Below are 14642 nucleotides of genomic sequence, written 5' to 3'. Positions count from 1 at the left end.
AACTCACTTGTCTGCCTGATTTCTCTTAAAAAGCGTTAATTAATTCATTCATTGTTTCAATTCACCAGTACGGAAGTTACAACCTGCTGCTCAATTTGGGGTTGGCTTATGGTATGGGGTGCCAGGGGTCAAGGTGCGCTGCAGAACTACTATCCACAGAATAGGAATATCAAAAAGCAAAAGAATGGCTCTTCAATAGCCACAGGATGCCATTTTGTACACAGAGCAAGTTTGATTTGACAGTCTTGATGGCAGATGGGCTTATCTGGGTAGAGTAGACTGCAGAATTCAAAAATACAACTTTAACTTGAGGAGTCTGTCATTGTCCGTACAGTGTACAGCACAGTAGTTTTAATGCAACAGTTGATAAATTCCACCAGTGACATCACAAAACAAACAGAACCCAGAACCCACACTAAAGATGAGCGAATATCTGACAGTGACTGTCACCTGCTAGCCATTTTATTTTATTTTTTTTAAAAAAACCTCCTTAATGATCACCTCACCTGCAATGCATGTGCAAGCAACATGTGTGCAATGAAATGTCTAGTGTGTACATTCAATTCTCAGGGCTGCATATAAAAATCAAGCTGTTGGACATCCTTCCATCTGTTGAGATGCTCGATATGCTAAATTGTTATGATCCTGTGAAGGAACTGGGCCTACAGCTTGTGGTCCAGCACAGGTTGGAAGAAACTAAGAACTACTTTTCTCAGCACTCACTTGCAGTAGCTCCAGGCACCCTAAAAAGCCCTTTTCTATAACCAGCATGCTCCCTGCTATTCCAAAAACTGAGTCAGGAAGGGCAATACAGAACTTGCTACATTGGTTTTATGCCGGCTGATAACTTCCTTACACTAGGAAAATGCTCAACTGTCCATGTAGGGCAAACCAAAGACACTGTTCGTGGTGATCTGTGACTCAAAGGGATCTCATCCAAAAGCATTCAGTTTTTTAATATTATTTTCTTTGTGCAAAGGCAGGTTTAATGAAATATAAAGCCTGTGATTAAAAGTGAATGCATCTATGAAAACCTAGATTTTCAGGAGTTGCTCAGCATGGGCCTAACATTGTTCCTGTTTGAACAGACACCAAGCAACTTTGAGGATTTGTAAAAATCCAAACCCAAGGGTTAAATGAGTGTCTGGGGTAACAGCTTCTTAATGGGAAATGCTCTGCAATAAATGCTGCGTGAGAGAGGAGCGTGCTCACTTGTGTCCTTAAACAGCACAGAAACAGAGCTACGTGACACTCAGCTGTTTTTGCTCCACACAGGTTCCAGCAAGCATTCACTTGGTTTTGATGCATGTGAATATTCACCACAAAGCTTTGCTTTGAGTTTCTCATTTGAAATCAAGCAAAACTCTGCCAAAACCACAGCACATCAAAACCACAGGAAACCATGACTTTGGCTCAGTTTTGATATGGAAGCCAGAAACACAGTGCACAGGTTCAATCAAAACTGGGGCACAGTCCTTTTGGTTATGAAACACAGCAAAATTTCCAGCAAAACAAGTCAGTTCCTACGCAAGCAAAAGCTGTGAAAGTTTTGCCTGGTTTGGGGTTTTGTTCTAAATATTTTGCACGGCTCTAATCTAGCTTACATATTTTTTAACTATAAACACTGGATAAAAGGAATGAGAGTAGGCACCGATTAAAAAAAAAAAAAACACAACGAAAAACAATCCTCCAATTTTCTGCTTTTGAAGTTTCAGTTAAAATGGGATTTAACTCCATCTATTAGTTCTAGCACACTTCATTAATGAGAGCAACCTTGGTGGTACTCAGCCTTGGAGGCTTCAAAACCCACACAGTTTCATGTTGAAAATATGTCCATGTTTAAATTGCTTCACAAGGAGATAAAAAGCACATAACCTTTGTAAATCATGTATTATAAACTAATGGCAGCAAAGCCATATGTGAGTCCTAGCTGCCAAGCATTAGATCTTTTTCAATAGTATTCCTGTCAACAAACTGCAATAAACTTTTATGAAAGAAAAGGAAAAGAAGACTGGAAAATGATTTTAGGTTTCAAAATAGACACAGGCATAAAGAAAATACACATTTGCAAAGCAGTAAAAGCAACATGGGATGCGAAAGGAAACCAATCTGGAATCTAGAATAAGACGAGCCAGAAACCTGAAGGCAGAGCAAAGTTGAAGTGGCTTATAAGCCAAGAGTAAAGAAAGGTCAGCATGGAGCAGCTGGTAACCATACAAAAATAAATAAAATAAATAATTCCGGTGTATTATTACACAGACAGCACAAAATGGCAGCCAGATCTCCCAGAACTGACCTGCCTTTTTCATAGATTAAAAGAATAAACTGACCTGAGTTTTAACCTGTCTGTTAAAACTGGGATGCTAAACTTCAGCTGAGCTCAGGAGGGGGCCATAATACAATGAAACAATGAACAATCAGAAACATCTGACCTGTCATAGAGTTTTCAGATGTACACAGTTGTTCTCGCAGTTTTTCCACGTCATCTGGATGAACCTGCTCATACAGAGTGCTGCCAAACCATTCTGACTGGGGCTGGTTCAGCACGGGAGTAACCGAATCCGATACGTAAATCACTCTTCCCGTCTCAGCTGCAACCACAAACAGGAACCCATCTGCAGCCTCCAGGATAAGATGTTTCAGCTCCTGCCAAAGGACAGATTCAATTAGGTTGCCAGCAAGAAAAGGAAATCAAAGTATGCACCTGTCACTAGCAACACACAACATCATCTTGCCATAAAAAATAAGTGAACATTTTTAGCATCTCAGGCACTAAAGTATACATCGCTTATCTTTGTTGCAAACAACTGCACTGCATTTCTATATCTGCTTTCCTTTGATTATCTCAATGCACTTTAGAAAAATTAATTGAGCCTCTGTGATGGGTTTTCATCATAAAAAGGTGAATTAAATTATGGACAGGGAAAGAAAACCAGCCATGCTCTATACCATAACCAGTTCAAACTCAGTGAAATGAGTGGTGGCCTTCCACGACCAGGTCAACCTGGTGACCTTCTACAACCAGGTCACCAAATCCTTAGATGCAGGGGTAGCAGTGGATATAGTCTTTCTGGACTTTCAGAAGGCCTTCGACACTGTTCCTCACCCTGTTCTCATTAAAAAACTAGGGGACTGTGGTGTCGACACCTACACAGTCAAATGGGTTGCCAGCTGGCTAAGTGTGGTGGTGGATGGGTAATTTTTGACCTGGAGGGATGTGGGCAGTGGGGTTCCACAGGGCTCGGTCCTTGGCCCGCACTGTTCAACATCTGCATCAGTAACTTGGACAAGGGGGTAAAAAGCACCCTGTTCAAATTTGTTGATGACACTAAGATGTGGGGGGATGTAGGCACGTTAGAAGGAAGGAATAGGCTACAATTGGACCTAGACAGGTTACGAGAATAGGATGGGATTCAACACCGACAAGTGCAAGTTGCTGCACCTGGGGAGGAAGAACCAGCACCATACCTAAAGGCTGGGGAACTCCCTTCTCGCCAGTGCAGAGGCAGAAAAGGATCTTGGAGTCATCATTGATGCCAAGATGAACATGGGCTGGCAGTGTGGGGATGCAGTCAGGAAGGCCAACCGCACCTTGGCATGCATCCACAGATGCATCTCGAGCAGGTCCAAGGAGGCGATCCTCCCCCTCTATACGGCACCAGTCAGGCCGCAGCTGGAGTACTGCGTCCAGTTCTGGGCGCCGCACTTCAGGAGGGATGTGGACAACATGGAGAGGGTGCAGAGGAGGCCACTCACATGATCAGGGGGCAGCAGGACAGGCCCTACGAGGACAGGCTGCAGGACCTGAATCTGTTCAGCTTCCACAAGAGAAGGCTGAGGGGGGACCTAGTAGCTTTTTGCAAACTAGTCAGGAGGGACCAGCAGGCGTTGGAGGAGTCCCTGTTCCCCCGAGCACTACCAGGAGTGACTAGAAATAACGGTCACAAGCTGGCAGAGGGTAGATTCAGATTAGACATGAGGAGGCGCTACTTCACTGCCAGGGCGGCTAGGTTCTGAAACCAACTTCCAAGGGAAGTGGTGCTGGCTCCTACCCTGGGGGTCTTTAAGACAAGGCTTGACAAGCACCTTGTTGGGGTCGTTTGACCCCAGTACTCTTTCCTGCCATGGCAGGGGGTTGGACTTGATGATCTGCTCAGGTCCCTTCCGACCCTACTAACTATGATACTATGAAATGTCCTATAAAATTTAATAGGGATGACACAGCCACAGCTCCAAGGACTGTATTTGTATTTTACACAAAACTGTCATTGGATAAAATACAGAAATTATCAAGGGAACAAGGACTGAAACTCAGGACTCTCTCCAAAGGAGTGCCGTAATCACTAAGGAGTGAAATCTAAGTGGATGGCATCTCTCTGCCAACCGGAGTGAGGTGTCTAAAGCCTTGTCCACCTCACAAGCCTTCTGCCAGAAGACAACTACCATAGAGATGATGCCAGAGCATGGGGCACACAGCTTTTTGCCCATATCTAAAAGGGTAACTTTGGTTAATAGGGAAGAAAAACCATGGCTTATTGTTTTATTCTGGCTTAGTCGAGACTATTCAGCACCAACACAACTCTGACAGCAAGTGAGGTTTCTCTGGGAAATCCCCATCTTTTATTTTCTATGTCACAATACTGATCAAACACATAGTCTTCAAAGCCAGGGTCTTCAAGAGCTGCCCCAGACTTCTGTGACTGAGCCTACAATACAGAAGAGACAGCAAATCAATAATTATGCCTTTGCACTAGGCCTGGAACCACACTTCAACTGCTCTCCTCGCATCTGACTGCGTGCATTGATGCACTAAGAGGCTTAGTCTGGAAGACATGATGTGGGACAGTCCCAGCTCTATCCTGGCTTAGAACAGACAGAACTCCATGGAAGGTGCATTTCCTGATCAAAGACTAATAATGTGTTATCAAAAATCAAGGTCAGAAGTCCTCATTAGTCTAATGGTCCTCAGGGTTAGCATGGTCAAGGCATTCCAGTTTCTGTAGCCAACAGCACATTAAAGGTCTGATACGACTAGCACCACATCCGAGCACCTTTGACTCTACAGGCCATATGAGAGGTACAGCTAAACTGACTGGCAACAGCCTTTGACATAAGTCTAGATCAGGCCTCAAACTCACATTTCTCAAGCCATAAAGAGACACCTTAGCCAGTCTGCCACTGCATCCTGATAAACTCTTAATAGCACCTAAGACATGCTAACCACCATAAAACCACTGATAAACCACCTGCTTTTGCCAACCCGTCTTATTTGTGAAATACCTACCCAAAAGAAAAACAAGACAGTTCTGTTAAAATGGCTTGCCTCACTACACAGTCAACTGTACCTTGCAGAGATGGAGTGATCCCATTTGTAAACGATACTGAATAACACCACCATTTCTGAATGTGATTATTGTTTAAAGAAAGGGAAAATGAAGCAGAGACTTGAGCAGTGAGTCAAACACCAACAGCTGCTTACTTAACAAACATGGACAGCCTCGAGCTGTGCTTTACATATGTAAGCACTTAACTGCGCAGAGCAAAAGCGTGCATGTTGCATGCCTCCGACTTCTAGAGCGCCTGAAGCCATTAGGAGCTGCCAGTGGATACAACAGAATCTAGTCTCCTTTCACACACAAAAGGGAGTTATAGCTCTTTGTATACAGCAAACAAGACACTAGAAAGAAGCCTTCGTCACCAAGTTCTGACCCAAACTTGACAGTTCTGAGGTTTTAAAGACAGGGTCTTGATGTATGTGGTTCAGAACCAAGTCCAGATTTTTCCAAAATCCCTGTGCATGTTTATATCCAGAATACTGTTTCAGGTCTCTTGTTAAATGAGACAAGGTAAACAAAGACAGGAACTTACTGATAGATGATCCTGGCTCAACCCTTTTCACAGTATTAGCAATACAGATTGTGAAAGGAAAACATTTATGGAGCAACTAACTACCTGTTCTGTTAGGAAAGAAGGTTTATATGCTCCATCAGTAGACTTATTTCCAGTGCCCCTCATAGACTTCATGTGAGAGACAGCCATTCGGAGAATTGTCAGCTTGTCAGGTTTACGGGCCAGCGCACTGCAGGTAGGTACCATGTCAGACAGCTCAGTGATGTATTGTGTCATCTTATTTCTCCGGCGTCTTTCAATTTCGCTATGGTTCTCCCTAAACACATAAAGACAGACCAAGCCAACAGAAAACAAGACACGATCAGTGCAAGAATTTCCATTGTATGTAGTAAATAATAATAATAATAATACTTTGCACTTACAGAGCATCTTTCATCCAAAGAGATCAAAGTGCTTTAAAAAGGCAAGCATTATTATCCCCCATTTTACAGGTGGAGAAACTGAGGCACAGGGAGAGTTAAGTATGACTTGCCCAAGGTCACACCATAAGTCAACAGCAAAGCTGAGAAAAGAACTGAGATATATGAACAGCTAGTTCCTGACAATAACTCCCCTGGTCATTTTGCCTCGGTTTAGAGCAGCCTGCAGAAGGAATAAGTATGTGGCTGAGGTCTGTCAACTTCAGGTGAAGTCCTGATCTTTCAGAGGCACACTGAGCCCTCCTCCTTAGCATTAGGTCTTTAAGTGAGGTGTTACCCATTGCTACATAGGGCCTGATCCAGCTTCCAGTTAAATAAATGGGAGCCCTTCTGTTGATGCCAGCAGCTGGATAAGGTCTGCAGGAAAGCATCAGTCATGTGACTAGCCATGTAAAACTAAAAGTCCTGTCCTGCAGTGCCAAGCAGCACACTGCAAGGTCTCAGTCTTGGAGTGCTGCATAGGCAATGAACGGCTGCATGAATCAGACTGTAAGATCATGACCACCTATGGTAAAATAATAAAGGAAAATACCCAAAACAAATACCAAGAAGTTGAGAAGGCACTGGCTTGCTAGATGTAGAATATAAGCCACCAAATATACTGATAAAATAATGACAGTGTTCCACACTCAAATAACTATCTTCCGAACGGTTTACAAAGATTTCCTTGTGCATCTTCAGAGCCTTTCCATTTTTACAGAGCTGACAGAGGCGAGTTGACTATGGTTACAAAGAAGTCAGTAGTCACTGCTAGAGCTGGGATTTGTACTCACAGTTCTTCAGCACATTAGTGGTTTCAGCACAGTATTAGTTTTAAATATATATAAAACCACTATGCTTTGATTTTAATGTGTGCCTGGCATAGGGGACATTACAGACAAAGCCACACTTTAAAGTCTTTACTTGGGGAAAATGGTCATTAAAGTAATGTGTTCTTTTACCTGGGTAAGAAGTACGTTTTAAACCTGCATAAACGTTTAAAGAAATTAGTGGGCTTGGGAATACCATTTCTACACTTAGCCTATAATCAACAACTTTCACTGTGAGAGACAACTCTCAATACACCCATGAAATGAATATCCAAATATGCAAAACAACACCCAGCAAATAAAGGGTTTATTTCCTCTCCCACTTGTAACTTCCCCAAACCCTGCAACCAACCACAAGGATCACTGACTCATTTTATTCATGATGCCCACATCTGCAATTACAAGCATATTGCCGAGTCAGCAAATTGAACTTGGGGATTTTTCAATTAACAGCTATAAAGCTAGGATTTGGGGGCTCAATCCTCAACTGGTATAAGTCAACATATGTCAAGATCAATGAAGTTATACCAATCATACAAAAAACTGCACTTATAGAGATGCATGCCTTTAGCTTCTGAATAGGCAGCAGCATACTGTACCTGTCAGGTGGCAGATAAGAACAAGTACAGGACAAGTACATGCCACTTCTGATGTCGAAGCAGCATCCTCCACTGACTGCCATGAGATGTGCAGATTCTCTTGTGGGATCGCTGACTGACCCAACAAGATGTGAAGTTGCAGGTGGAGAATCCACTAACACTGATAGGTACAATCTTAGAAGAGACTAAAGTATTCTGATTTAGCATAAATTAGGGCTGAATAATCAGGGAGCAACTCATGAAAATGGAAGCATAGCTCAGAATACTTTTCAGAGCTCAAAATACTTTGCAGTTAATTTAACAACTAAGCATTTTTTTTTCAAATTTAGAAGAAGTCCAAGTTGCATTATGTTCTTCACTCAAAATATTCTAGTAATCAAGCAGTCAATGAACATCTAGAAGCATGGGAGTATGCAAAGGCTCTGGTGCTTCAGAAGACATACCATTCCCGTAAGTTATCATGTGCAAGTGTAACAGATCTGAGGTACTGTCACAAAAATGATGGTTTTTAGGGCTCTCTCCCCACATTCACTGTTCAAATGACATGTTAGGGTCTTTTGAGTAAAGCAACAATATATACAAACATACTGCAGTGTCAGCTCATCTTAAGTAAGCTAAATGACTTCCCTTGGTTAAAGTCAACCTCAAATTTTATCACATTTTTTCTACTGGAATACTTGCAGATTTAAAAGAGTCTCTTCAACCACAAACACGCATTCATTTCTAATGGTAAAAATTTTTCACTGCTAGAAACATGTATCAGGGAGAGGGAGCAGTACAAGCATTCAGACTGCAGCTGCTTATCTCCCCACTGCTTCTTGCACCTTTCTAAAACCAGGGTAATCCCGGGCTGCAGAAAGCATGGAAAGTAGCAACTGCTCCGGTCATCTTAATCCCAGCGGGTGGGCGGAAGGGACTGGAGCAGCAGGCAAAGCTCCCAACCTGCTCCTCAGACTGATAACCCTGGTCTAAGGAGTGGGCAGGGAGCAAAGAGTGGCTGTTCCTTCCTTCCTCATCCTAACTACATGAAGGGTAAGAGCAGCTGCCCTCACCGCATCTTCTCCAGAGGGGTGACCAGGGTTGTGGAAGACAAGGGAGCCTTTCCCCACCACTCAACTACTGCTGAGACAGGTAAGAGGCAAGCAGCAACTGTTCCCCGTGCCTTTCCCAGACCAGGGTGACCCCCTCAGGAAGGTATAGGGAGCATTGCCCTGTTTCTCAACCCCTCCTGGTCTCCAGAAGGAGTCAAGTAGCAAGGAAGTGTAGTGGCACCTGTTCTCCAGGCTGGGGATGGGTTTTTTCTCCTGGAACTGCCATTTTTATTCAGGTGTGAATACCTGTATGCTCATGGTTTCTACCAGCAAAGCTGCAATTCTCTCAGTAGAAACTTAACACCTGTATGTGGCATGTATGTGCATGTATCAGACTGCAGGACTGGAACAATGCATTTGAACATGGAGAAGATACAGTAAAAGCTTCCTTAAATCAGCACCTTACAAGCTGGCACGCTCTATTAATCGGTATGCTGGCTTGTAAGGTAAAAGCAAAACCAGAAGTGCCTACCCGTGGCACTTCCAATTTCGCCAAGCCCCCATGGCCCAGGGCATAGCAGCTTGTGCAGGGCCCACCTCCCTGTCCCTTGGGGCCTGCAGGAGGGTCAGTGATGTGGCAGGAGGGGTGACAAAGCCCCGGACGTGGCGGAAAAACCGGTGGCCTGAACAGACAAAGACCCCTGTTTGGGCCTCTCAATTAACTGGTATATTTTGTTACCTGGCACCCCCTCATTTCCCATGGCTGCTAGATAACAAAGGTTTTGCTGTAGTTTGCATGTATACATAAGAGCAGACAAGTATGTATGTATATTTGTGCACAAGTGTGAACAAGAGGAAATCATTGCTGTTTTACATGATGAAAGCCTATACAATTTTCAAGTTACAAGTTTTCACAAAAATGGAGCAAAAAAGAGAGTAGATGTGTGAGCTTATACTGCATATATATAATTTTTTTTTTTTAGAAACTTAGAAATTTATTCTTAAGAAATATATAGTGCTTCTCACTATCACATGATGGTGCTTTACATCATTCAAGCACACACATGAACAGCTTGGGAAAAAAGAGATCGCAGGACCTTCTGGATGGAAAGAGTGTGACCAAATCTAACATCCCCTTTCACTATTTTATAATAATATACCGTATTGCCTTAATTTATAGGTTGCCTAAAGGCTCGACTAGGCAAACACATATGCACTGTCCTGAATTTCACTCAGTGTGAGCTTGGGAGATAGGAAGAGGAAATATGCTCCTCTTATAAAAGGTCTGGTCCTGGAAGCATTTACATTTGTAAATGTGGTTACAAGATGGGGCACTGAATTAATTCTTATTTGACTTTTAAAAGACTGTTTTAAGGGTATTATATTGGGGTATGAAGGGGCTGATTCAAAGCCACAGAAGTCAGTGATTGCCAGAAGAACTCCTATTAACTTCATTAAGCTTTGACTCACGCCCCAGATCTTGCTGGTGCATGACCAGTGAGAATGGTATCATGTAAAACAAAAGGGGCAAACCGTTTTCCTTTCTCCTACCTGGCCATCCTTTCTGCGTCACCAGTACTTTGACCATCATGCCACCTAGAAACAAAATAGCCAGCTTTCTAAGCTAAGGTGCACAGACTGAGAAATTTTTGGATACGACTATCACCCTCTTTTCTCTCAGCAGAAGATCTCTATAGAATACGCCTACCTTGCAAATTTTTCCTTATCACCAGAGATTTGATCATCATCATACCTATAAACAAAAGACAGTAAGTAAATTCAAAGTTTTTGTGCAAACATTATTAGTCAAACACAAAGCAGAAGGCCAACAAGACGCTTGTACGTAACAACTATAAATTACAGCACGAGAAGGATGATGCAATGAACATGATAAAACACAAAAGAAAAAGTAGGCTCTGCTGAAACGTATTAAACAATCGACATCCTGTTGTTAAATGCTCTTTTTACTTATTAATATTTAGAAGGTCAAAATATGTCCCACTGGATTCACTTAAAAGACATGAGCCTTCTGTTTATTGGTTGGGAAACTGAGCAACACCCATTATACAAAGAACCATTTATCTGTTACTGAGAGCTACTTCTGAAATATTTATGGTTGCATTAGTAGTTGACCTAGAGCTGAAAGGGACTGCAGGCTGAAGTCATCATTACCCACTGCATTCTGCAGAGGGCAGTGGTGACACTTCTACAATGTGGGAAGATGGGTACATACACCTAAACGCAGGACGCTATCTCATGGAGTCTGTCATGTCCACCATTATTTATATGCTACCATAGCGTAACATGGCATAAAATAAAATTTGCTGTGTTCACGCTTCTGACTATCATTTCACAATGCACGCATGTGTCAGCGTGACCTCTTTTGGACAGAGCATTAGACCTACTTTCATGCATGTAGATCTCAGAAGGGAAGCATTTACAAGCTAAAACACAAAGCCCTCTAGGTATACATAGCTTTTACCTTCTAGTGCACCGTTTCTCAACCAATGGGTCACAAGAGCATATAAAAAATTGCAAACTTTAAAAATGGATCTTCTTTAAAAGAGAAAAATGTGGGCAACCATGGCTTTTCCCTTGCAGGCTGGCAGACTTCCAACCTGCCAGGGGCTGCATGGGGCCCCCCACGTCCCACACACCCACCCCCTGGCTCCACATACTCGGGGTCTAGAGGCAGGGGGCAGCAGGTTGAGAGCGAGTGGCATTGGGTCGAGGCTGGTCATCAGTGTTTACAAATAGCTCTTGGTACAAAAAAATTTGAGAACCACTACTCTAATCACTGCAGCCTTCATAAAAGGTAAGCCTAAATCCTACCATACAAGCATACATTTTTCATGGCTTACTACCACTGATTAACCCATGTTTTTTACAATTAGTCAGTAAACAGAAAAATCTTAAATCTCTTAAGTGAATCCAAATAAAAAGTTTTACATAATAAAAGGGTATTTCACTACTGAACAGCACCGAGTGCATGTTGGGTTTTTTTGCTAAAGGACAACACTTGCACATTACACTTGGAAATTTAACTTTATACATGGAACAAAAAAGCACATGCAAAAATAAAAGAAGAATCCAATCCAATGAACAAGAAAAAGGTTATAAAAAGGTAATTTAGGTGAGCTGCATGATATGCATCCCATCTCCTTCCTCCTTTGTTAATTTTCTAGGCGACTGCCGGAATTAAAAGAAGTGCTTAGGCACGTATGTTTCAAGAACTCAGTAATCAGGCTAAAGTATTTGCTGAAAATAAAGAGGATTAGTGTTTAAGCATTAATGGTCTCTTTTCCAGGGTATATACTTATTAGAGGGTGTGGCCCTTTACAGCTTCCACAAATGTAACTATGACGATAAAGATTTTTTTTTCTCTTCTGAAGTACTAACTACCATCAATGCGTAAGTTAGTCATTTATTTACTGAAAAAAAAACAAAAGAATAATTTTTTTAAATTGCAAGGAGTCTTAGGTAAGGAATTTGCTCCTGAGTCTCCTACGAGTGATTTTTCTCTTTCCTTTGAACTTCTTCCCCCAAGCTTTAGAGTCATGTTTTTCTCTTCTATTATGTTCCATTTAAACCATCAAAACAGAGATAAGGTAGGACTTCCATGGCCTTTGTTTCTAAACTGTATATGTTTTATGTGGAGACAGGACATTCTGCACTGTCTCCAAAGAACAGCATAGATAACAGGCTTGGCTACCATCAGGCACGTGTGAACTTAACCTACAAATTAAGACAAGATAAGACCCTTGTTGCAAACCCCCCCCCAAAAAAACCCCCAACCTCAGGGTAAAATTTCCAAAGGCTCAGAACCTTTGGACCTGATATCACCTTGAACCTAGACCCTGATCACCCCCCAACACTAACTGTGAATTTATGTAGACAAACCAGGTAATTATAAATCATAATGTTTTACTCCCACAGCACCTGCCTGATGCTCTGAAAGTATTTCACAGACATGAAAGGTCACTTTTTTAAAATACTCCTCTCAAAAAAAATGAACTGGATTGGCTAAGCAGAGTTACCACTGACTTTAATAGACATGCTACATATAGTTCTAACACAGTATTCCTATCCATCTTACATAGAAAAACCACGCTAGAACCTTGCGTTTAAACACAGCTATCATAACTGCAATTGCAATTTGCAAAATCACCCAGTATCACTGAATCCTGTTTAGTGACTCCCATTTTTCTTTAATAGGAAATTACAAACCATGTGACCAAAACTGAAATGAAAGGCGAATAATGACAATGAGGCTGTTTGTACTTCTATATTAAAATGTCATTTGAAATATTCAACATTCCATTTTAACCAAATTTGCTATTATGTTACTGCTAAAGACATACATACAACAAGATTATAAACTTTGCTCTTAAAAAAACATGACAGTAGGTGTAGAAGCAATTAAAATGCACATACTGTATGTTGTTGAAAAGCAACAGCTACGTAAGCAGTTATCTGAAAAGTTTTGCTTGAACAAACTGTTCCTCTAGTGCGTGATTATCTGTGGGCTGAGATCTGATGCATGCCGTTCTCCTTACTGGCTCCTTATGCACCACTGTGTTGTATGTCTTATTTGCCAATGCAGAGAAAGTTGTAAGGTAACTAGATACGGGTCAGGACATTCTGTTGGTAACACTACCAAACATATTTCAACTGATGGGATTAGAGCTTTATATAATATTAATTGTGTGCTTGGTTTTTTATTCCACTGAAAAAGCCAATCTTACAAGCTGGTTAGTTATAAAGCTCACCTTGAAAATTTGCTGGGACCTTCACCATCTTCGTCATCAAAGTCCATTCTATAAAAGTAAGATTTCTGAGTTAGCAAAAAATCATTAAGAAGCCATCAGTTCAATGAGCATTTTATTAACCAATGTCTGTGCTGCTGCAGCTGCTCTCCCCTCACCCCTTCCTAATCTCCAAAAAAAGGAAAGTCATGTCAAACATGCTAGATTAATGACTCTCAGAAGCCTGAACCAAACCCCAAAGAAATCAACAGGAGTTTTTCCATTTATTTGAATGGGCTTAGGATCTGGCCCTTGCCAAGTGAATTTTTCCGTCAGTCACATAACAGCAGTGCACGCTTCCTTACACCAACTTGCTCAGATGCTTTTACTCAAATCTGGAGAGGCAATCACAATAAAGAGCGAGAGAGAGAAACCCTACTGCTTTCTATAACCACTTGGTTCTTGGCTTCTCTGCTATGACTGGCTGCTAATTAGTCCCAACCACTATTAAATGTGGTATTTTTCACTTGTTAATTAGGAACTACAACCACTAATTCACTTCATACAAGTCACCACCAATCAGCCCTTAGACAGAAATAAGTTTCAAATGCTACTGGTCAGGGCTGTACTGAAATAAATCAGTGTCATTAAACGCCGACAAATCTATTACACAGTCGTCAAGAGGTCAAAGTCGAAAGCCTGACCAAGCATAGCAGCCCATTAAGCTAGTGCAATTAGGGTATGCCAGAATCTGTAGCCATTTCACAGCTGGGTCAACTGGCACCTGATTCAGGTCCTACACAATTCCCTGGTTCAAGACTGGAATGCTGTCACCCTCCCCAGCCACGACCAAATTAAAGCTTTATGTTTGCAGCCCTGTTGTATACATCTGTGCTGATATTTCTGATGCCTTGAAGATCTTTACAATAACCAGTGATGTAAATTATAGTTCAGGCACACATGCATACAAAAACTTATTCCAGTCTTAATATTAAAAAAAGTTTTCATGAATAAAGAGAGACAGAATTAGAGAACCGAGTGTACAATTACTCTAGGAAAAAAATAACCATCTGAGAATGAGAAAAGAGAAACTGTGAAATATGAGTAACATAATGTGATAAGGGCTAGA

The 14642-nt window shown here is 41.7% G+C and overlaps 1 protein-coding gene across 3 annotated transcripts in view; it reads right to left on the bottom strand.

Moving 5' to 3' along the window:
• The window catches only part of ARNT2 (aryl hydrocarbon receptor nuclear translocator 2), a 164542-nt gene that overhangs the window by 99651 nt on the left and 50249 nt on the right, over window positions 1-14642 (bottom strand). For 2 of the 3 annotated variants that reach the window (XM_090030185.1, XM_090030186.1), the window contains 4 exons: window positions 13538-13585; window positions 10477-10521; window positions 5953-6166; window positions 2433-2646 (listed from right to left, as the gene is read on the bottom strand). In XM_090030185.1, the coding sequence (XP_089886311.1) occupies window positions 2433-2646; window positions 5953-6166; window positions 10477-10521; window positions 13538-13585 (521 nt within the window). The remainder of the gene's footprint in view (window positions 1-2432; window positions 2647-5952; window positions 6167-10476; window positions 10522-13537; window positions 13586-14642) is intronic. The other variant, XM_090030187.1, reaches the window with a different exon arrangement.

Source organism: Crocodylus siamensis, chromosome 15, assembly GCF_052110815.1.
Source record: "Crocodylus siamensis isolate JL-2025a chromosome 15, ASM5211081v1, whole genome shotgun sequence".
Lineage (NCBI taxonomy): Eukaryota > Metazoa > Chordata > Crocodylia > Crocodylidae > Crocodylus > Crocodylus siamensis.
The sequence above is the reverse complement of the archived record's forward strand: the minus strand, read 5'-3'. Positions and strand labels throughout refer to the sequence as shown.